At 39.6% G+C, this 25,176-nt stretch overlaps 1 protein-coding gene across 3 annotated transcripts in view; it reads right to left on the bottom strand.

Moving 5' to 3' along the window:
- Ubtd2 (ubiquitin domain containing 2) overlaps window positions 1-25,176 on the bottom strand; it is a 53,156-nt gene that overhangs the window by 4,411 nt on the left and 23,569 nt on the right. For 2 of the 3 annotated variants that reach the window (XM_048815451.1, XM_048815459.1), the window contains exon 2: window positions 19,409-19,645. In XM_048815451.1, the coding sequence (XP_048671408.1) occupies window positions 19,409-19,645 (237 nt within the window). Of the gene's footprint in view, window positions 1-19,408; window positions 19,646-19,801; window positions 20,265-25,176 lie in introns of those variants that run through there. The other variant, XM_015492613.2, reaches the window with a different exon arrangement.

Below are 25,176 nucleotides of genomic sequence, written 5' to 3'. Positions count from 1 at the left end.
AAAAAAAAAAAAAAAAAAAAAAAAAGAATCTGCGCTCGCTCTCTCTCTAAAAAAAAAAAATTAGAATCTGCGTTACAAATATACTCTGGTTTTATATATTTTTTCTCTAGTTTTAAACTAAAAATTACAGTTCTGGTTTCCAGTATGACATGTAAGAAACTTGGAAGTCCCAGTCCAAGTTTCCTCCTAACAAGGAAAAAACTAAACAAATTAAAGTCCCAACTCCTCCTCGATCTGAGAGAGGGGTAAGGTCACAGGGCAAACGACAGTCATCAAGATGGCCAGCCAGCCAGCCAGCCAGCAGAACAGAGAACCACAGCTGACTACAACAGAGCAGGAAAGCCTGAATGGTGAATGGTGATTGGTGATTGGCAAATGGCTGGAGGCCAGGATAGTCCAATCTTAGGGGAACCTGCAAGGGGACCAAGCCCTGCGGGTGGCGAGGAAAAACACCTTTGTAAGTTTTACCTCCTGGAGTTTAGCTACCTCCTCATAGCAAATATCAGAGAAAAACTCCCTGTGCTTCTGGCAGAGCAGGCATAAGGAACCATCTTGAACACGCCAGAGCACGCAGCCCTCAGAAGAACTAACTAGAGCCTAACCTGCGGGGATCACAGTAGAGTACAAGTGACCCATGGGGAAGGAAACGCCTACCCTGCCCCCTCTAGCCGTCCTGTCCTACCTAGGGTGGTATTATGATGAGAAAGCCTGCGAAGTTCACAGCTTGAGGTTCAGACTCAGAGGCTGAGGCCTAGTCATAGGACTCTAGAAGCTCCCCCACCCCTCACTTTACTCCAGGCTCATTTACAAGCAGTTCCTTTTTGCCAAAAAACACGTCTACCTTTCCACAAAAAAATGACAAGATTCTAAAAGGCAATGAACAGTTTAAAGACAAAGAACAAACCCCCAAACCAGGGACTCAGAGGGAAAAGAGGTGTCAGAATAAGCAGACTGGGACTTTAAAACAGCTGTACTTAACATGCCAACGGCTAGGCAAGCAAGGAAGGCAACCAGAATGATGGAAGTCTAAGGAAGAACCCAAAACGCGTGAGGACAAAAACCACTGTGACGGAAATGAAGACCTCCCTGATGGGCTTATTAGTGGACTGGACATGTTCAAGGAAGGAATCTTGGAGTTGAAGGATATTTCAGTGGAAACCTAAAATTTCAAAGCAAAGAGGGGAAAAAAGACTGGCAGGGGAACCCAACCTAACAAAAACCCCGAACAGAATACCCAAGAACAGAGGGACAGCTCCAGAAGTTATAACTTATGCACAATGGGACACCAGGAGCAGAAGAAGTCAACAGGAGGTACTTGGAACCATTATGAAGGAGAATTCCCCAACTCACCCTCAGACACTACAGCACAGATCCAGGAAATTCAGGGAACATCAAACAACATAAATGCCAGAAAAACTAGACATGTATCATTTTCAAACTATACAAGATCAAAGATAAACTCTGTTCCTTTAGAAGCCAGATGTGGAAAACAAACCTTACCCATAGAAAAGAAAGATGGGGTGAGGGGATTACACCTGACTTTCAGAAGCCACAGAAGGAAGCAAGAAATGAATGGGCTGAAATGTTTAAAGTATTGAGAGAGAGAGACAAAAACTATCCAGAATTCTGTATCCTGTGAAATAAATCAAGAAAGACTAGCTTAGAAAACAGAAACTGAGAAAATGTTTCTAGTAGTCCTGCTTTGCAAGAAATATTAAAAGAAGTTCTTAGGATAAATGATCTAGGTAAAAAAACTCAGATTCACATAAAGCAAGGAAGAATACTGGAGAAGGAACAAGGCAATGTAGGAACTTTTATTTTTCTTTTTTTAAATATTTACTTTTTAGTTTTAGGTGGACACAATATGTTTATTTTATTTATTTTTTATGTGGTGTTGAGGATAGAACCCAGCGCCCTGCGCATGCCAGGCGAGCGCACTACTACTTGAGCGAAGTCCCTAGCCCTTATTTTTCTTATTTGTAATTGATCTAATATAAAAATTTGTTCAAAACAACAGTGTATTCAATTATGTATACTTATTTATCTATTTATATAAGCTTATATACCTGAAAGATGCAAAGGACATAAGGAATTATGGTTATTTTATTATAAGGCATCTACACTACCTGTAGAGCATTATAGTGTTATAGGAAGACAACCACTAAAAATGTAACAGGAGTAAACCTGATACGCTAAGAAAGGAGAGATGATGGAATCACCACATATTCAACTAAAACCAAAAAAGGAAGAAAAGGAGTGGAAGACAAAAATGGGAATAAGAACAAGGACAACAAGCTGTAATAGAGACAGTAGATGTTAGCTACTGACATTAAACACTAGTTATCAACATGTACCAAATAAATAAAACGGATTGGGGGAAAGAGCTAGAGAAAGATGGACCATGCTAACACTCATTAAGACAGAGTGGGAGTCGCTATATTAATTTCAGGTGGAGTAGACTTCAAAGTAAGGGATGTCATCAGGATACAGGGTAGCATTAAATAATGATAAAGGGGTCAGTTCTTCAAGATATGGTAATAGTCCTTAACGTGTATGCACCTAACAACACAGCAAAATATGAGAGATAGAAACTGCTAACGCTGCACGGACAAAGGATGGATCCACTACTGCGACTGAGCCTTTTAATTCCCCTCCTCAGTGAGAAACAGACAGATCCACCAGGCAGAAAACCAGAAACGACACCCTTAAACGCAATACCACCCTCAGGCAGTTTGATATAATGGACACAAACTACTCCACCCAACAGGAGAACAGACATTCTGCACGCTCAATAAAAAATCTCTTAACAAATCTAAAGGAACAGAAATCAGACAAAACTGCTTCTCAGACTATGAACTAGAAATCAATATTCATCAATATTAAGCAATACATATGTAAATAACACATAGGTCAAAGGAGAAATCTCAAGAGAAATTAATAAAATATTTTGAATTAAATGAAAGCACAATTTAAGGAAATTTATAATGTATATTATCAGAAAAGGAAAAAAGATCTAGCTGGACATGATGGCACATGCCTGTAATCTCAGCGACTCATGAGGCTGAGGCAAGAGGATTGCAAATTCAAGACCGGCCTTAAGCAACTTATTGAGACCTGTCTCTTTAAAAAAAAAAAAAGTCTAAAAATCAATCATCTAAGCTTATACCTTAGGAACTAACTATAAAAGAGCAAATTAAATCTAAAATTAAGAAGAAAAAATAATTGAATAGAATCAATGAAAATAAAAACCAGAAATCAATGTAGAAATATCAATGAAACTACAAGCTGATTCAATGAAAACATCAATACAATTGGTAAGCCTCTCATCATCAGGTCAACCAAGAAACGAGAGGACACAAATTACTAATATTAGAAATGAATGAGAGGACATAACTTCAGATCTAATGGGCATTAAAAGGATAATAAAGGAATACTAAGAATAACTTCACAAATTTGAAATGGACCAATTCCTTGAAAAACAGAATGCACAAGAACAGACAATCTCAATAAGCTTATATTTATTAAACTGAATCAAAAATAACCTTCCAAAGCAGAAAGTACCAGTTTTAGCTGGATTCACTGGTAAATTCTACTGAACATTTAAGAAATTTTCTACAATATCTTTCAGAAGATAGGATAACAAATATTTACTAACTAATTCCATGAGGCCAGCATTATCTTAATACCAAAAGCAGACAAAAACATTACAGGAAAATTATAGACTAATATCTTTCATGAACATAGATAAAAAAATCCTCAACAATAACAACAAAAACCAGCAACTCAAATACCACACTATAAAAAGAGTTATACACCATCACCAACTGGAATTTATTCCAGGTGTTCAAGATTGAGCCAACATTCAAAACCCACTAATCTAGTCCCTAACAGTGAGTGTTACAGCTTGGATCTGGAATGTCCTCCAAAAGTTCATGTGTTGAGGTCCCGGTCCCCAGCTGATAGTGGTACTAGCAGGTGGTGGAACCTTTAGGATGGAGACCTAGTTGATGGAAGTAGGTCACTGGGGTGTGTCCTTGAAGGATATAGATTGTCCCAGCCCCGCTCTCTATTTCCTGGCAGGATGAGATGAGCAGCTTTGCTCCACACACCCTCCCTGCTCCCCCACAATGATGGGGCCAAGCAACTGTGGACTGAAACCTCTGAAACCGTGAGCCAAAATAAATCTTTCCTCTTTTTTTTTTTTAAATATATTTTTTAGTTGTTGTTAGACCTTTATCTTATTTATTATATGTGGTGCTAAGAATCAAACCCAGTGCCTCACACATGACAGGCAAGTGCGCTACCACTGAGCCACAACCCCAGCCCAAATCTTTCCTTGTTGAAGTTGGGTTTCTCAGGTATTCTGTCACAGTGATGGAAAGCCAACACACAGACCCAACAAGGAAAACCACACGATCCCATCGACAGATGCAGCTGCATCTGACAAAACCCAACACCCATTCATGATAAAAACTCTCAGTAAAAGGAACAGAGGGGAACTTCCTCAACTTGATGAAGAGAAACCTAGAGCTAACATCATACTTAAAGGTAAGAAATTCAAAGCTTTCCCATTAAGACTGGGACAAGGCAAGGATATCTTCTCTCACTGCTGTTTTAAACACCACAGTGGAGATCCTAGTTAAGGTAATAAGAAAGGAAATAAAAGACATACAGATTGGGAAGGAAGAAATAGAACTGTCTGCAGATGATATGATTGTCCACGTTAAAAAATCTGAAAAATCAAAAATGCTCCAAACACTAATACGAGCTCACACTCAAGTTGCAGGATACAAGGTTAACGTATGAAAGACAACTGCTCTTCTATAAAACAGCAATGGATATGTGGAATTTAAAATTAGAGACAATAACATGTACATTAGTGCTCCCCCAAATTTATATTTAGGTATAAATCTAACAAAATATCTAGAAGAAAATGACAATATTTTGATAAAAACATATCAAAGAATCAATAAATTGAGAGCCCATTTTCATGGAGAGGAAGACAACACCATCAAAACATCAACTCTTCCCAGCTTGGTCTAAAAATTCAAAGGAATCCTAGTTGAAATCCCAGCAAGTTATTGCATGAATACTGACCAGCTGTCTGTAAAGTTAATATGGAGAGGTCAAAGACCCCAACCAGCCAATACACTGAAGGCAAAAACAAAGGTGAAAGACACCATTACCTGATTTGTAAGATTTATTATAAACCTACAGTCAGCAAGACAGGATGGTGTTGATTAAAGAGGATCAATGGAACAGATTAAGAGAACCCAGAAACACACCCTCATGAATACAGTCAACTAGATTTTTTTTTTTTTGGTGTGTGTGGGGGTGCTGGGGATTGGACTCAGGAGTATTTTACTCATGGAATATATCCCCAAATATTTTTATTTTTAATTTTAAATTTTGAGACAGGGTCTTGCTAAGTTGCTAAGTCTGGCCTCATATTTGTGATCCTTCTACCTCAGACTCTAGGTTGGTAGGATTACAGGTGTACACAGTCATGCGTGGATGATCTTGATAAGGAAGCAAAAGCAATGCAGTGGAGAAAAAAATCTTTTCAACAAATAGTAATTGAACGGAAAACCATTACATGCGAAAAAAAAAAAATCTAAACACAAACTTAACATGCTTTACAAAATATAACTTGAAATGGATCACAGACCTAAATGTAAAACACAAAACTAAAACTCCTAACAAGATAACTTAGGAGAAAATCTAGAAGATGTTGGTTTGGCAGCGATCTGTTAGAGAGGACACCAAATGCACAATCCATGATAGACTTCATAAACTGGTATTCATTAAAACAAAAAATTCCTATTATTCTGCAAAAGACATTGTCCAAAAATAAATATACAAATAAATTAATTAATTTTAAAAAAGCCATAGACTGGAGAAATATTTGCAAAAGACCTATTTAGCACAGGACCATTATTTTATAAAACAAATAGAAAATTCTCAAAATGAAACAGTAAGAGAACAATTTGATTTTTAAAAATGGTCTGGAAACCCTAAGAGACCCTTCATAAGGTATATGACGGGAAAATAAGCATGATAAAGATGCTCCACAACACACATCCTCAGGGAAACACGAATTTGAACAACGAGATACCACTACTACACACCTACTAGAATGGCCCAAACCCAGAACACTGATGATGGTAAATGCCGGTGAGGACGCAGAGCAAGAGGAACTCTGCTCTCACTGACGGTGGGAATGCAGGACAGGACTCTGAAAACTAAAAGACACTTTTACTAAGTGATTTGGCCATTATGCTCCCAAAGGAGTTGAAACTTACACCCACACAAAAACCTGCACATGGTTGTTTACAGAAGCTTTATTCACAACTGCCAAAATTTGGAAGCAAGCAAGCAAGCTTCCTTCAGCAGATGAGTGGATAGATAGTGATCCATTCCAAACAATGAAATTTCATTCAGCGCTAAAAGGAAAATGAGCTATCATGCCGTAAAAAGACACAGGAGAAACTTAGTGCATACTACTGACTCAAAGAAGTCAGTTTGAAAAGGCCGTATACTATCTAATTCCAAGTATTTGATGTTCTGGAAATGGCAAAACTATAGAGATAATGAAAATATCGACAGCTGCCAGGGGATAGGGTGGAGGAAGGAATGAACAGGTGAAAGGATTTTTAGAGCAGTAAAACTACGAGTGAGGGTGCTATTAATGGTGAACAGATGTCATTAGACATTCATCCAAACCCTCTAAGAGTGACCCCTGATGGGAACTCTGGACTTTGGGTTCTAATGGTGTATCTCAATGCAGATTCATCACTTCTAACAAATATTCCATTCTAGTTGTAGAGGGTGACAATGAGGGAGGCTACGCACGTCTAGGGCAGGGGATACAAAGGAAATCTTTGTACCTTCTGTATAATTTGGCTGTGAATCTAAAACCACTCTTTAAAAAAAAGCTTTATTTAAAAAATAACACAAATAAGTAGATCATTCAAATAAGGGTTAATTTTATTTTAAAGTATAGTTTTATGGGTTACTCTCTTTCCAAATTAAGTATCTCGGATCATAAAGCACCAATAACAATAACATTTGTTTACATTATAGCCCATAGGGGAACATTACCTCAGAATTCCCCATCAGGGCAGGCTGACTCATTTTTTGGTCAGATTCTTTGACAATGTACTCCCAATCCTCCACCATTGAATGGTTTCTGATCTCTTCACTAGAAGCAAAACCGCTCTGGCTAGTAGTGATTTCCAATACACGACCCCTTTAGGACCTAGTAAGGATCACTAGAGAACAATCCTCACTTTCCAGAATTGCTGCACAGAGACTTATTGAACACACAGGGCAAGTCACTGGCACTTACAAAGGTGGCTGAGACAGTCAAGACTGTTCCTGACTCACAGAAGCCTCTAGTCAAGGCAAGCAGACACAACACACCCAGCACAGATTAAGTACAAATTGATAATTCAGAAAAATCAAACACAGATGCTGAAACATCAGAGAAAGGAAACTGACAAGTCAGGAAAATCAACAAGGAGAAATCCTGCATTCGGGCATGACTTCAAAGACACCCAAGAAACAGGAACGATATGGAAATACATAACTACAAGATAGGTAGGGTATGGATACCGAGTGAGCGGTCAAACCTGGCTGAGGTGGAATATGGACTAGGGGATGGGAAATTACTAAATAGGAAGCAAGAGTGAAAACCTGGGAGTGAGGTTCAAGAGTTCAGACTTAAATGCTCTAACAAACCCCTGGAGATGTAACATGGTATAAGAGACATTCCTTCAACAAATATCCAGAGCCTTCTAAAGATGTTCTACTCAGAACTCAGGGAGTGCTGGGGACCAGCTGAAGCCTGCAGATTATTTTACCGTCTACAAGGGGGACTGGCTGAGTAGAGGCACAGGGGCCTGCCAAGGTAATTACCTGACTCTAACGTAGGGAAACTGACCTGAGAAAAATCAATGGTAGCTGGCAGGACCCAATTACATGTTAGATTTGATGGAAAGTAAACAAAATGTCACCTAATCAGGAAACCTGAGAGAAAGAAAAAGGGAAAATTTAGGGTTATAAGATTGTCTACTTAGTTTTTATTTGCTTCAGGTTCAGTTAGATACTTCAACTGAATTATCCATAGGTCACTGAAGAAGAACGGGGAAGGGTAAAAGTTTAGAGAGCAATAATCTCCAATGTGTAAGTTTAAACATAAAAGCAAACACTCGGAGTGCTGCTCAGCACTGACTCTACCAGGGCTCTTTATACACATTAACAATCCTCCCAGGAGCAGTACAAGGTAAGTCTATTGTACCCATTGTACATAGGAGAAAACTGAAACAGAAGGAACTTCTGTCCAGGATCCCGCAGCTGCCTAAATGACAGAGTGAAGTGACGAGATTCTTGAAGACGTGAACATGTTAACATGAAGATGAGGACCTAGAGGAGAACACAAGGCAAAGCACACCAGGGAGGAGAAATGGAAGGGACCACAGGATGGAGAAACCCGCAGTGCCGAATGCAGCAACTGGTCGACCCCTGTTAACAAGGTCAGTGACAGCTCACAAGAAGCCAAAGACAGGACCTGATGTGAGATCAAAAGCAATGGTGGCAATCAACAAGTACATGAAAAAATGTTCACCATCACTAGCAGTCAGAGAAATGCAAATCAAAACCACCCTAAGATACCATCTCACTCCAGTAAGATTGGCAGCCATTATGAAGTCAAACAACAACAAGTGCTGGAGAGGATGTGGGGAAAAGGGTACACTTGTACATTGCTGGTGGGACTGCAAACTGGTGCGGCCAATTTGGAAAGCAGTATGGAGATTCCTGGGAAAGCTGGGAATGGAACCACCATTTGACCCAGCTATTGCCCTTCTCGGACTATTCCCTGAAGACCTTAAAAGAGCGTACTACAGGGATACTGCTACATCGATGTTCATAGCAGCACAATTCACAATTGCTAGACTGTGGAACCAACCCAGATGCCCTTCAATAGATGAATGGATAAAAAAAATGTGGCATTTATACACAATGGAGTATTATACAGCACTAAAAAATGACAAAATCATGGAATTTGCAGGGAAATGGATGGCACTAGAGCAGATTATGCTTAGTGAAGCTAGCCAATCCCTAAAAAACAAATACCAAATGTCTTCTTTGATATAATGAGAGCAACTAAGAACAAAGCAGGGAGGAAGAGCAGGAAGAAAAGATTAACATTAAACAGATACATGAGGTGGGAGGGAAAGGGAGAGAAAAGGGAAATTGCATGGTAATGGAGGGAGATCCTCATTGTTATACAAAATTACATATAAGAGGTTGTGAGGGGAATGGGAAAATAAACAAGGAGAGAAATGAATTACAGTAGATGGGGTAGAGAGAGAAGATGGGAGGGAAGGGGAGGGGAGATAGTAGAGGATAGGAAAGGTAGCAGAATACAACAGTTACTAATAGGGCATTATGTAAAAATGTAGATGTGTAACCGACGTGATTCTGCAATCTGTATTTGGGGTAAAATTGGGAGTTCAAAACCCACCTGAATCAAATGTATGAAATATGATATGTCAAGAGCTTTGTAATGTTTTGAACAACCAATAAAAAAAAAAAAATGCCAGTCAAGGCCAAACTGCAAAAAAAAAAAGCAATGGTGGCCGAGAAGCTTCAGCAGCACAGGGATGCCATGTGTGGCGACAACATGAACGCAGTGTTGCCATCGTCTCAAGGTGGAGATGTTTGATTAAAGAAACCCCATGTTTTTAAATGCAAAAGGGAAGAAACCACTCTCAAAGTTAAGTGGGGATTTCCCCGACCTTTCCCAAATTGGCTTTTAGCCACGCCTGAGTTTACAATTAATAAAGGTCTTAATCACCACCCACTGGCCACGGAAGGCACAGCTCCTTCAGCAGGTCTTCACTGGTCCGTAGTCCAAGCCAGGCTCGCTTGCGTTCCTTACCTAATGTCCTCTGTGGAATGACAGTCCTTTAAACTTTTTTCCCCCTTTTGGTGCTGGGATTTGAACCCAGGGCCTTCCTTGTGGGTGCTAAGCACAGGTTCTACCAATGAGCTACCCCCCAGCCCTCCATTTTTTCCTTCCTTTTTCCTTCTGACAAACCCACTGTAGGCCTTGAGTCCTGGTAGAGACAGATGGCCATCAGGACAGATCACTGCCAGGGCACTGTTTCCCCAGGCCAGGAAGCCCTGAAGGCTCCCGGTGCTGGAAAGAAAGGTGCCAAGTCTCCACCTTCTGTCCTTATTTCCTGCATCATTTTTTGAAGTTGTTTTTATTCATCTTTTATGCAGATGATTGGCTCAGACGTTCTATTTCCTTTGCTCAACTGTTTTCTGTGGCTGCTTTTAATTAGGCTTCAAATATTTTGCTAGATAATTATAAAGATAAAACTAAATTAGATGCCAAATAATAAAAACAGCTTGAATAAATGACATCAAGTCTAATGCTTTACTCTTTTCTTAAGCAACCCTTTAGGCTGAAAAGAAAGATGTATTGTTAAGAGTTTATTAGGCCTTCTGCTTATTCCTCTATGCTCTCCCTCCTGTAAGAGCATGGCCCAGTGTTAAAACTGTTACCACTTAAGTGACTCGGGGTGTAGAGCACTTGCCCGGCATGTATGAGGCCCTGGGTTCCAATGTACCAATTCACAACATCTTTCTCTCTCTCTCCCCCTCTCCCTCCACACACACACACACACACACACACACACACACACACACTTTCCACTTGAGACATGAACAGGTGTGCAAAAGTTAAGAATCAGTATCTGCCTCAGGATCTGTTATCCCAATTATAGTGATGGTTTCATGGTGATACATGTCAAGACTGATCAAATTGTACATTTTAAATAAGCAGCACTTATTTAAAATATACAATTTGATCGTACACAATTTGATCAGTCTTGACATGTATCACCATGAAACCATCACCATATACTTCAATATATCTCAAAAAAACTTAAAAAATTAAATACTTGGATCACACAGGCAATGTGATGTAGAAAACTGCCCTTCCCAAATGAATGGGAGAAGGGGGTGCTGTCTTTCAAGTTCTCTTCCAAAGCCTGTGGGGAAGGACGACTTCACTAGTGGCTTGTCTTTTCTGACTGACCTGGAAGGCGTGAACTTTCCTACTTTTCAATAATCAAGACTCGGATGGCAAAGGAAGGGAGGCTTCAGAATTTTAGTGAGTTGACACAGCTAAGAGAACACTGAAAAAACAGAAAAAGGAAAGGAGCGAGGCAGCAGAGACACATCAGAGCATGCGTCTGCCTGCTGGGGTACAAGGGACTGGGTGATGTGGTGAGAGCTCATAAAAGGGGCTGCAGCCTTGGAGCTGATCATACCCAATTTGAAATCTGGAGCCTCCCTGGAACATGCCAAGTTCATCACCTCAAGGCTCACAGTACCTGCTGTACAAGGCTGTCATAAGGATTAAATAATAGAATACATGTAAAATTGCACAGTACACATCCATTAGGAAACACTAAAAAATTTGGTCCTCTTCTCACATAAGTTTTAAACCTCAGTATGGAGAACTTGCCCATGTCAATGTCACAATCAAGGTTTGAGTCTTTTGCTTCATACTTCATGAGGTTCTCAAGAAACCTAAGTCACAATAAAGTCAAGGGCCACTAAAATCATACTCCAGAGCTGGGGAGACAGCTCAACAGTGCAGCGTGCCTGGGCTCTGAGTTCACCCCCCAGCACTGCAAAAAACTATCCTTCAATTGGACATTAGGAGCAGTCTTTCAGGACTGCAGGGATGCTAATAAATTATAGGTCCTCTCATGCAATAGTATGTTGAGAATTACAGCAAGTTCTGTCTGTAGTTAGGTTTTTGGAGAAGCAGAAGGCATAACTATTTCATCACCAATGTGGTCAGCAAGATTATGATACTCAGGTGGCATGGTGATGCATGCCAATAATCCCAGCAACTTGAGAGGTGAAGGCAGGAGGATTTCAAGTCTAAGGCCAGTCTTAGGAACTTAGCTGAGACCCTGTCTCAGAGGAACCAAGCCTAACATTTCATTTAGAAAGCAGAGGTGAAAAGTGGCTCAAACGCTTACTCAAATGCTCAAGTCATACCAGTCAAGCCATGATTAAACACCTGTGTCACATTCTACCACATTTCTGTGGGGGACACTTAATCTTAACTCCAGAGTCTCATTTCTCTTAAGTGGGGGCAGAGAAGCAGTTCAAAACCACATCACACAGTGGTCTATTTAAAGCTGACTTGGCTCTAATAGAAGTAAGTAGAGGTTGGTAGAGCACATGCCTTGGGACCATGTCAGAAATCCTTCTTCCCCCGCCCCCACCCCCAGAATGTCAGAGAAAAAAGGTCTTCTTCAGACACCAGGGACAGACTCCCACCTCCGTTATTTTCAGACTTTATTGCTCTGATTGAAGAAAAAGGATGACAGCAGCAGAGGAGTAGATCCATTTACATCTTATAACTCTAAACCATTTTTGTCTGAAGAGAGGGGAAAATGATATAACATTTATGATTAATCAGTCATCAGATTCTTTATTAAGGTCCTATTTCATTTCCCAAACATTATAACAGCCTGGCAAAAATCTCCCATCTCCCGCATAAAGTCAGGATCCTCATGCCTTCATTCCTGTTTCATGTTAATGAATTAGCTTATTCAGGTGTTAAATGGTAAATTCCCCGCCCCCCCCCCTACTGTGGATTGAGCTCAGGGCTTTGCATATGTTAGACAAGCTCCCCAGACCTTGTGGTTTTATTTTGAAGACAAAAGTCTCAGTAAATTGCCCAGGCTAGACTTGAACTTGCAATCCTCAGACTCCCAAGTAGCTGGGGTTATAGGCATGTGCCACCATGTCCAGCTAAGTGACAAATTCTTCTAGAGATCTCTAAAATAATCATAATTCTCAGTCTGTTTCTTTTTCTTTTTTTGGAACTGGGGATTAAACTCAGGGACACTTAACTACTGAGCCACGTTCCCAGCACTTTTTTATATTTTATTTAGAGAAAGGGTCTCACCGAGTTGCCTAGTTCCTGGCTAAATTACTGAGGCTGGCTTTGAACTTGAGATACTCCTGTCTCAGCCTCCAGAACTGCTGGGATTACAAGCATACACCACCACACCCAGTTTGGTCTGCTTCTTAATGGGCCTCAGACATTAAGATTAAGAGAAATTGGAAGGCCTCTACATGTATATTTTCTCATCATCTATGTCTTAAGAGAGAATCTGCTCGATCACTGTCAGTATTACTAGAAGTATACCATCTCAAAGTATCCTACACAGTACACAAGAGCCTAAAACAACAGACAGGGACTAAACATTGACATAACTTGTGCAATCACTATACAGAACACAAAAAAGGAAATAACATGTAAGAGGCAGGTAAAGTTACTTAAAGTACTCTTGGATCTGAGTTCAAATCAAGTTCCAACTTGAGCATGGTGGTACATGCTCATAATCCAAGAGACTCGGAAGACTGAGGCAGGAGAATCACAAATTCCAGGTTAGCACAGGCAACTTAGTATGATCCTGTCTCAAATAAATAAACAAATAAAGGGCTGGGGATACAGCTCAGTGGTAAAGCACCCCAGGGTTCAATATACAATCAAAACAAACAAAACAATTCCAGGACTTACACCTTGGAAAAGTGAGATACCTCTTTGTGCTTCAGTTTTCAGTTATCTGTGTAAAATGATGATTATTGTAGGTGATTTCTCAGACACAAGAATTTATTAATATTAATTTAAAAATGAATTGTTAGTATTTTATTAGTCTTGTTTCTCACAGAACTGTATTCATTATGTGTTAAATATAAAGAAAATTTTAAAGAGAAAGGAATAAACATTAAGTGTTTAAGAATTACCTTTTTCTATCTCCCATATCTCTAAGCATGAAAAAGGACAAAAGAAATAGACCTTCAAAAACCAAATGGAAGAACTTCAAACAAAAAGGAAGTATAATTTTGGAGTCAACAGTTAAATTTGTTTCCAAAAAGAAAAGTTTCTGTTTTGAGTAACAGAAGATCGCTGCTCCATCTATTTAACAGAGGTAGAGAAGGGAGCTTTTATACTTGAACAACATGAGACATAAACAACATGCTAGAAAAAAATTCCCTTACTCTGAATTATCAGTAGATGCTAAAGAAACAATTATCTTTCTAGAAAATTAGAAGTCATGGAATGGAGTAGGCAATTTTTTAAATCCTTGTGTGCCTTCCACATAATAATTATAAAAACCATCAAATATTTATAAGATAAATAAACTTTTAAAAGATTATTCAGATATAGTATTTAAGGGCTGGGGGTGTGGCTCAGCAGTAGAGCACTCGCCTAGTGTGTGCGAGGCCCTGGGTTCAATCCTCAGCACTAACATAAAAATAAATAAATAAACAAAGATTAAAAAAAAAAAAAAAGTTTATTTAAAATAGCCAATACATACCAAACTCTGAAAAATGAAAATAATAAGCACCTGTTGTTTTTTTAAACCACATTTATGTTAATTTTGGCAAATAACCCGGTTTCACTGTAAAGATACTATATTAAGAATGTTTTTAAGCCGGGCACAGTAGCGCATGCCTGTAAATCCCAGTGTCTCAGGAGGCTAAGGCAGGAAGATCGTGAGTTCAAAGCCTGCCTCAGCAAAAAGGAGGTGCTCAGCAACTCACTGAGACCCTGTCTCTAAATTAAATATAAAATAGAGCTGGGGATGTGGCTCAGTGGTTGAGTGCCATTCTGAGTTCAATCCCCAGTACCCAAAAAAAAAAAAAAAAAAAAAAAAATGTTTTTAAGACTTCCAGGTAATGGAAAAATAGCAATCAATGAAAAAGGAGAAATAAACTCTTTAAGAAATGTTGAACAATCAGAAAAATATGCTGTGCAAATTATGAAAAACAAAGCTCTTCTAAGACAAGGAGGTGGTGGACAATGGAGAGCAGGTATCAGAATCACATGGGGAGCTTTTCTCACGATACCCAGGTCTATACCAGCCTCCATCAAGTCACGATTTTCCAAAGTGAATAAATGTGAGTATATGAAATCCCCAGGTAGTTATGATACCAAGTTCTTTCAACCCTTCCCACTGTCATTCGAGAATAAATAAATATACCATTGATATTTTTCTTTTTTTGGTACCAGGGATTGAACTCAGGGGCACTTAACCACTGAGCCACATCCCAAACCATATTTTGGATTTTATTTACAGACAGGCTCTCACTGAGTTTCTCAGTGCCTCGCATTGCTGAGGCTGGCTTTGAACTTGCAATCCTTCTGTCTCAGCCTTCCGAGCCCCTAGGATTACAGGCGTTGTGCTACAACACTCAGCAAAATTTACCACTGATATTAACAGAGGAAGATACTTTAAAAGTATAAAATTATTTGTTCTTAGACAAGGCAGGAACATGAACATGACCTGCTGACTAGAATTGAGACATGGATATAATTACCAATGGAACCACTTTAAAGGAAGGAAAAAAGGAGAAGGAAATATGATTCAAGAAAAATTTTTTTGGCTTCCTTGAAAAATAACTCAGAAAAGTGAAAGAAAAAAAGGCCATCAACAAATACATAATGTTTGTGTATACCACACTGATCTATTCTAAAGTGGCTAAACCAAGAGAAATCACAGTTGTTGCCACACAACATAACAAGACACACAACATTTACTAACACTTTCGTGTATTTTCAAGAACTTGTTATTTATGTTGGGAAGATAACAGTATGAATAAATTGAGACAACAGAAAGACCATGGGAAGAAAAAGGGGATAAGAAAATGAGAGGGAGAGACATTTGATTGAAGGAAGTTTAGAAAGCACAGTGTAACCCAGGATCTTTACAGACGGTCAATCTACAATCTGTTCAACATGCTCTCTATGGGTGGCACTGAGAGAAGCAGGATAGGGATGAGCCAGGTACGGGGCAAGGTGAACCAAAGTCCTCACTGCTTTGCTGTCCAGTTAATAAATCTATTAGTACTTTTGCTACTGAATCAACCCAGTCTCAAAATTCTATTAGAGATATTCCCAAGGGCAGACTGCCCCAAAAGTCAAAGAAAGATGTTACAAGTAGACAATGCAGTCCAAAAAAAAAAAAAAGAAAAAGAAAAAAGAACCCAAAATCAGATTTTGGTGTAGTGCTGGTGCAGTGGCAGTGGTGCATTCCTATAATCCCAGTGGCTTGGGAGGCTGAGGCAGGAGGATCACAAGTTCAAAGCCAGCCTCAGCAATTTGGTGAGGCCCTAAGCAACTCAGTGAGACCCTGTCTCTAAATAAATACAAAAAGGGTCTGAGGATGTGGCTCCAGTGGTCAAGTACCTCTGGGTTCAATCCCAGGTATTTAAAAAAAAAAAAAAAAATTGGTGCAGGGAATTTAATCGATAACATCAGAATTCAGGAAATAAAAGTCATTAGGGCTGGGGCTCAGAGATAGAGCGCTTTCTTAGCATATGCAGGGCACTGGGTTCCATCCACAGCACCGCATAAAAAATAAAATAAAGGTACTGTGTCCAACTACAACTAAAAAACAAAATACTTTTTATAAAAATCATTAATGCTGTTGTATATTAATATTTTATATATATAAATATAAAATATAAATACATATATATATATTTTTTGGGGGTGGGGTGGGGAGCAGTACTGGAGATTGAACCCAGGGCTTTACATACACTAGGCAAGTGCTCCACCTCTAAGTCACATCCTTAGCCTTTTTACTTTGAGGCAGGGACTTTCTAAGTTCTCTAGGCTGTCCTTGAACTTGCGAGTCTCCAAGTAGCTGGAAGTATAGACAAGTGCCACTACTTCACTATGAAGTGCTTCCTGGAAACCCAGCACTAGGGTGATTTACAGGTATCACCATCACAATGAACCAACACCACCACCCCATGAAGCAGATAGCTACTTTCCATCTATTACAAATAAGAGAACTGCAGCATGCAGAAAAGAAGTAATTTGTCCAAGGGACTGAGGTTGTGGCTCAGTGGTAGACACCTGCTTAGCACAAGCAAGGTGCTGTATTTGATCCTCAGCACCACATAAAAATAAATAAAATGAAGGTATTGTGTCCAATTAGAACTAAAAAAAAAAAAAAATGTACACACACACACACACACGTATATGTGTATGTATGTATCTATCTATCTATCTTAAAAAAAAAAAAAGTAATTTTTCCAAAGTTACACAGCTTGAATTGAGTACAGGGCAGAAGTGATATCACCAGATGTGATATCAAAACTCAAGCTGGACAATAATCAAATTTGTGCAATCACTTAAAATACGAGGTATCTGGGGACCCAAAGGGGTAACAACAAGGTGCCTAGAGTAAAATTTTAAATGTGTAATTACACAGGAAAGAATCTCAGCAATGCTCCTGAGCAGGTACAGGTAGAAGCATATAATGCTCATTTATATACTGATGGTAAGCTGAAGAGTTTAGGATCAAGAACATAATTAAAAGAAACATTATTGATAAGCTGAAGAGATGCACATGGGAATTTAATCAAGATAAAATCAGCTTGATTCTTTCATGTTTACACAGAAAATATTCTAAGCAGAAGAGAGGGAGTAGAGGTTCATCCAATACTCTTAAATTTCCAAGAATACTTCTCCCTTATCTGTGGGTTGGCTAGGCTGCCAGCAACATTATCTTTCTTGACAGTTCACATAGATAAGGCAAAACAGGGGTTTGAGTCTAACTATCAGAGCCCCCATCCAAAAGGATATACATAGGACCTATTATGCATAGGAAATAGCTACTTTGCTATCAGGAACCTTTAAAGGGGCCATAAAACGGAACACAACCAGGGATCCCTACATATAACATAAACATAAAGTCATATATTCCAAGCTCCAAGGTTCTGGATCTCAGACTTCTAAATTAAGACAGTCTCATACACGTGACTCTTCTTCCCCCAACTTGCAGGCCTACACAAACATGTGCTCTGCCTTGAAAATACAGATGTTACCATCCAAAAGAGAATGATGATGCAACCGTCTGTACAGGTAGGTCCTTTATATTATATAAGGGGAGCAACTGAAGACAATAATGACAGAACTAAAAAAGGCAAGTGGAGCCAGATGATGTCCACCACTTCCCAATCCCCAATCACAGAATAAAGATTTACAGACTAGCCGGGCGCGGTGGCACAAGCCTGTAATCCAAGCAGCTCGGGAGGCTGTGGCAGGAGGACTGCAAGTTCAAAGCCAGCCTCAGCAAAAGTGAGGCACTAAGCAACTCAATGAGACCCTGTCTCTAAATAAAATACAAAATAAGGCTGGGGATGGGGCTCAGTGGTCGAGTGCCCGTGAGTTCAGTCTCTGGTACCCTCCCCTCCCCACCTTCCAAAAGATTTATAGACTATCCATGAAAAGTAGAACTGAAGAGTCAGACTTAAATGGCATTCTATTATAAATTCTTCAAAAATAAGGAAGGATCACTTTTACAGTAAGTATTAGGAAAATAAGCCATGCTTTCATAATAAAGGACAGTTATAAGAAAGGAAGTTTCCTGGAAGCACAATTAATTAGAAAATTAATTGAGATTTGGAAAGCTGGCAAGGACAGTAAGTTAAACTCCATTTATTTGACACAGAGTCAGAGGATTTAAAGTGGATGATTAAATAATGAAAAGCATTGTTCCTCTAAGAATGCAGACACATGCCGCAAACACTAAAGGTGTAATAATAAGCAAAAAATGAGACAAGCTGATAATCTACTATGTGGGTTTCAAGAGACAACTAAGAAGAGGGAAGTTTCTAATAATGCTCAAGGTTACAATCATAGAAAATCTATAAGAAAACGTGGGACTGAATTCAAAGTTTAAATCTGCCATTATGCTAAAAATAGGGGTTAAGGATAAAGTACGATGACTACAGGGGTATCTGTTGAGTCTCTCCATCTTCTGAAATCTGACTTGAGACTCTACCATGTCCAAAGGAAAGCAGTAAAGCAGAGGCTCCTACAGGTGGGCTGAAAGATGGCGATGGCAGGGTGCGGAGAGCAGGGGTCTAGAAAACTAGGTTCCACAGAAACAAGAAAATTTGATTATCAGGTGTTCTTTTCTGAGATAAGGAAAATATTTAAATGACACAAAAATATATAAAATAAACAGTCTCCAGCAGAAAGATGCGAAGAGGAATGCTATTCTGTGCTATATTAAAAAAAAAAAAAAAGACAAAAAGAAAAAAGGGGACTAGGGATGTGACTCAAGCAGTAGTGCGCTCGCCTGGCATGCGTGCAGCCTGGGTTTGATCCTCAGCACCACATACAAACAAAGATGTTGTGTCCGCTGAAAACTAAAAAAATAAATATTAAAAAAAAAATTAGAATAAGGCATAGCAAGGAAAAAAAGCTTCCTCTCACTCAGTCTCCCCCTACTAGGAATGAGCTGATTCCGTCCCCTCTGTCCTTGAGGAGCACCAGGCCTACCGTGTGGTAAGGTTATGTTTGCACCATCAATGATTGCTTGTGCCAGTTCATGATCATTGCTCTCAAAAGCGTGTGCAGCAGCCTTCAAGGCATCCCAAATCTCTTTCCGGCCTTCAAAAGCTGGTGCAGTGTCCCAAAATTCGTCCCTCTTGCTGCGCAGCTGTCCGTCTGTCATAGGATAATCGCTTTTCCATTTTGGTTTCTCCTTTTTCAAAGGCTGGTTACGACCGAGAGCAACTGGAAGAAAAATAAGACTGACATCATAACCAAAATTTAGGGGATGTTGGTATAGCTCAATGGTAGGGGTTCTATCTCCAACACTGCAAAAAACCAAAAACCAATCAACCAAACTAATAAAATTATAAAAGATACTGTTTTTCTAAGAAAACTTACCTGGTCATTCCTCTTTTGAATTCTTTCACCGAAAATCATAGTTAGGAGTTTGCCTGTTAGCTAATCTGTGTTCTGATTTTCCCCTAACTCATTTTAAAACAAGAGCAAATGGAGATAAGAGATAGCTCTATGCAAAATTTTCAGTGATAAGTTAGTAGCCCTCCTCCACTCAGCAAGTCCCTCTGAAGGATGATCAAAAAGAATTACAAGTGGAGCAAATGTAACCACTTCGATGAGAGGTGTTGATAATGAGGCTCTGTATGTGCCAAGGCAAGGAAAATATGGGAACTTTCTGTACCTTTTAATTCTGCTGTAAATTTAAACCTCGTCTAAAAAAATAAAAGTTGCATGTGATGGCACATGCCTATAATTCCAGCTAATCTGGAGACTAAGGTGAGAAAATCAAACATTCCATGCCATCTGCAGCAATGTAGGGAGACTTCCTCAAAATACATTTTAAAAAGGGCCGAGTATATAGCTCAGTGGTAAGAGTGTTCAATCTCAACTCTCAGTTTAAAAATATTGCTGGGCATGGTGGCGCACGCCTATAATCCCAGCAGCTCAGGAGGCTGAAGCAGGAGTATCAAGGGTTCAAAGCCAGCCTCAACAAAAGTGAGGCACTAGGCAACTCAGTGAGACACCCTGTCTCTAAATAAAATATGGGTGGGGATGTGGCTCAGTGATTCAGTGCCCGAGTTCAATCCTTGGTACCAAAGCAAAAACAAAAACCCATATACACATGTAAATATATCTTAGCCGGGGGTGGTGGTGCACACCTATAATCCAAGTAGCTTGCAAAGCTGGAGCAAGAGGATCACAAGTTCAAAGCCAGCTTCAGCATCTTAGCGAGACCTTGTCTCAAAATAAAAAATAAAAAGGGCTGTGGATATGGCTCAGTGGTTAAGTGCCCCTGGGTTCAATCTCTGGTTAAAAAAAAAAAAGGTTCAGTTTGTTCATTAAAAAAAAAAAAAAAAATCTGCCTAGAAGAATAGTAATAAGTATTTTATCCACTCTAGTGACAGGCTTGGAAAGACAAAAGGGATGCCATAACAAGGACACAGGATACGTAGGGGAAACTGAATGGCAAGAGTAGTTTGCATTTCAGGCCTCTGGCTACATAAAATCAGTAAGCAGGAACTGAGAAAATCCAAAGAGGCAAAAGAATACTTTTCAGTGTTCAGAGAAATGGCCGGATCAACAGACCCACGGAACAAGTGACTAGAGGAATACTTCCTCCAGCATTCCCCTCTCTGGACTCCAAAGAAGTGGCTATCTTTCTCCAAAACTCAAGGAAGAGCTAATCTAGAAGGGGAGGGCAGAGGGTACAATCAACACTTCACTTTTTTTTGGAGGAATTGTGAGTGCAAAGGTTGAACACCAACCACAAGGAACATAAGAGGTCACTAGGGGAGTTGACACTGGAAGAGAAGAACAGAAGCCACATGTCCACTCTCTCAGCATCACCTGTACTCAGAGATGTTACGCAGCAGTCCTGTCACCTGGCGCAGCTTCTCTGCACCCAGATGCTCACACAGCGTGCGACTGATGACCTACTTTCCACAGGCCACACATTTCCACAGGCTCTTCTTACCTGTGGCTCTGCAGGGTTACATGCTGCCAGCGATAGGCAGTTTGATAGACGGAAAAAATGTGAGAAGAAAATCGAAGCCTGATGAAAAGGTAAGCTGGGAAAGAGTGGGTGGGGAATAATTGACAGGGTGGGAAGGAGACAGGGGATGTGTCAAAATTCAATGTTCTATGTTTAATTGTAGGATGAACACTCATTTAAAAGAAAATACTCTTAAAATGGTTCTAAAGCATCCATGAAATGAAGCACTCCCTCGCTGACCCAGGGTACACAGAGGTATACATGACAGAAAATAAAATGATGCCAGCTCCCGAACAAGCTCTCCACACTTTGCAGGCGCTATTCCCGGAAGACGGGACCAACTGATAGGGCAAAGTGTGTTTGGTTTGATGCCTGGATTGAACCAAGCTCTCTTCATCCAATCTAGCCACTTCATCCCGAGGCAGAGCACCATGTCAGGTCTCCCCCGTCGCCCTGCCTCAGGCAGACAGACCACCCCGGCTGTTTTCCAGTATTGACACCCAATACTTTTTGGCCCTGTAACTTGTCTCAGTGAAGTGCAAGACAGGTGAGCTGTGAAGGGGTTTGGAGAGCAGAGTTGGAACACCATCCATCTAGCCCAAAGCCACAAACACAATCTGTGCCTCCTTATTTAATCAACGAGGGTATGCTGAGCGTCAAGGGCAACACTACAGATATGCCTGTTGGGTTTGTTCAAAGGTGAAACCACAAGCTATATTGATTGTCCCCTGCATTTCCAAATAACACTGACAATGCAGACAGAGCAGAATTGTCCAAGAGGTGCCAAACACAATCCAATAATTACCACTCATCCACAATTCTACCAAGGTGAATTGCAAAGGTGAAATTTCTTGTCTACTACATTATCTTTAGATAAGTTAGAAAAAGTTCATAAACATACTCTTAGTTGTGCAACAGGAAGTAGGAGCTGGGACACAGGAAGCAGGTATTCAGCCAGCTATCTATTTGAATGACATTTTAAGTCCATCCAAGCAGTTCAGAGAATTAACTACCCTCATGCATCACAGGTACCATAGGGACAACACAACTGAGTAGAGTTTTTCTAGTTGTTCTGAGAGAATCTCAAGGTAAAGGCAAATAACAACTCCACAATGAAAACCTAAAATTCAAACAAATGAAAAAGGTCCTATGCTGGGCACAGTGGTGTGTGCCTGAAATCTTTCAAGAGGCCCCATCTAGAGAAACCCAGCAGAAAATGATTTCATGAGAAGGGTAGAAAACATTTCGGAAGAAGTAAAAGCACTTCCCTTCCATATGGGGAGGAGCTTTATTCCACCTGCCTGTCTGCAGCAGGCTTAAGAACAGTCCATGAAAAGAATACACAAGGGCTGGGGTTGTGGCTCAGCAGTAGAGCACTCACCTAGCATGTGTAAGGCCCTGGGTTCGATCCTCAGCACCATGTAAAAATAAATAAAATAAAGGCATTGTGTCCAAATACAACTGAAAAATAAATATTAAAAAAAATACACAGTCCATTAATGCTACCCAGCACAGTCATCATTCCAAGTGCACACACACACATCCACGTGTGCCCAAAGCTCACATTCATTATTTTGCAAAACAAAATAGGGCCTTACAATATCAACAGAGCTCATTTTATTTATTCACATCTGCCTATAAGGTCAGTTATTAAAATGCTTACATCTTTGCAGTACAGATTATTTTAGTGAAACACTAGTGTAGAATTTTTACTACAAAATCAGAGGCTCAACCTTCATCTTCAGGAAAGTGAGTACTTTGCACGCATAAGCTATGCTCAGTCTCAGGGCTGACACACAGCAGCAGGAGTTTCTCGTTAAACTAAATGAGATACTAACAAAAATATGTTTACTGCCTAGCGAACTTTTGTTAAATAACTAACTAGGGGAAAAATATGCATTGAATTCCTTCTATAAACTGGAACAATACAGGGATGCACTCTTCCACTCAACACAGTCCTGGAAACTCTAGCCAAAGCAATTAGACAAAAGTAAGAAATTAAAGGGATACAAAAGGAAAAGAAGAACTCAAACTATCACTATTCGCTGACAACATGATTCTATATTTAGAAGACCCAAAAAAATCCACTAGAAAACCTCTGGAATTCATAAATAAATTCAGCAAAGTAGCAGGGTATAAAATTAACACCCATAAATCAATTGCATTCCTATATACCAGTAATGAATCTTACTGAAAGAGAAATTAGGGAAACTATCCCATTCACAATAGCCACCCCCCCCAAATAAAATATTTGTGACTCAATCTAACAAAAGAGGTGAAAGACCTCTACAGTGAAAACTACAGAACACTAATGAAAGAAATGGAAGAAGACCCTACAAGATGGAAAGATCTCCCATGTTCTTGGATAGGCAGAATTAATATTGTCAAAATGGTCATACTACCAAAAGTACTATATAGATTTAATGCAATTCATATTAAAATCCCAATGACATTCTTTCATGGAGATAGAAAAAGCAGTTGTGAAATCCATTTGGAAAAATAAGAGCCCAGAATAGCCCAAGCAATCCTCAGCAAGAAAAGTGAAGGAAGCATGACAATACTAGACCTTAAGCTATACCACAAAGAAATAGTAACCAAAAAAGCATGGTATTGGCACCAAAACAGACCTGAAGACCAGTGGTACAGATGAGAAGACACAGAGACAAACCCACATAAATACAGTTCTCTCATACAGACAAAGGAGCCATAAACATACATTGGAGAAAAGATAGATTCTTCAACAGATGGTGCTGAGAAGACTGGAAATCCTTATGTGATAAAGTGAAATTAAACCCGTATCTCTCACCCTGCACAAAACTCAACTCAAAGTGGATCGAGAACCTAGGCATTAGACCAGAGACCCTGTGTCTACTAGAAAGAAAAGGAGGCCCACCTCTGCATCATGTCAGCTTAGAAACCAAACTCCTCAACAAGACTCATAAAACCAAGAACCAACAAATGGGATTGCATCAAACAATCTTCTTCACAGCAAAGGAAATAATCAAGAACATGAAGAAAGAGCCTACAAAATAGGAGAAAATCTTTGCCACCTGCACCCGAGAGACAGCATTAATCTCCAACATATATAAAGAACTCAAAAAACTTAAAGAAAAAAACCCCAATCAATAAATGGGCTAAAGAACTGAACAGACATTTCACAGAAGAAGTAATACAATCAGTCAACAAATATATGAAAAAAATGTTCAACATCTCTAGCAATTAGAGAGATACAAATTAAAACTACACTGAGATTTCATCTCATTCCATCCAGTCAGAATGGCAAATCAAGAATACAAGCAACAATAAATGTTAGTGAGGATGTGGGGGGAAAGGTACAATCATACCTTGCTGATGGGACTACAAATTGGTTCAACCACTCTGGAAAGTAGTATGGAGTTCCTCAGAAAACTTGGAATGGAACCACCATTTGACCCAGTTATCCCACTCCTCGGCATATACCCAAAGGACTTAAAACCAGCGTACTACAGAGACACAGCCATATCAATATTTATAGCAGCTCAATTCACAATAGTTAAGCTATGGAATCAACCTATGTACCCTTCAACAGATGAATGGATAAAGGAAAATGTGGTATATATATACAATGGAATATTACTCAGACATAAAGAAGAATGAAATTATGACATTTGCTGGTAAATGGATAGAACTGGAGATAACTGAAATAAGCCAATCCCAAAAAAACCAAGGGATGAAAGTTCTCTCTGATATACAGATGTTGACTCACAACAGGTGTGTGTGTGGGGGG

Source organism: Marmota marmota, unplaced genomic scaffold, assembly GCF_001458135.2.
Source record: "Marmota marmota marmota unplaced genomic scaffold, marMar, whole genome shotgun sequence".
Taxonomy (NCBI): domain Eukaryota; kingdom Metazoa; phylum Chordata; class Mammalia; order Rodentia; family Sciuridae; genus Marmota; species Marmota marmota.
The sequence above is the reverse complement of the archived record's forward strand: the minus strand, read 5'-3'. Positions and strand labels throughout refer to the sequence as shown.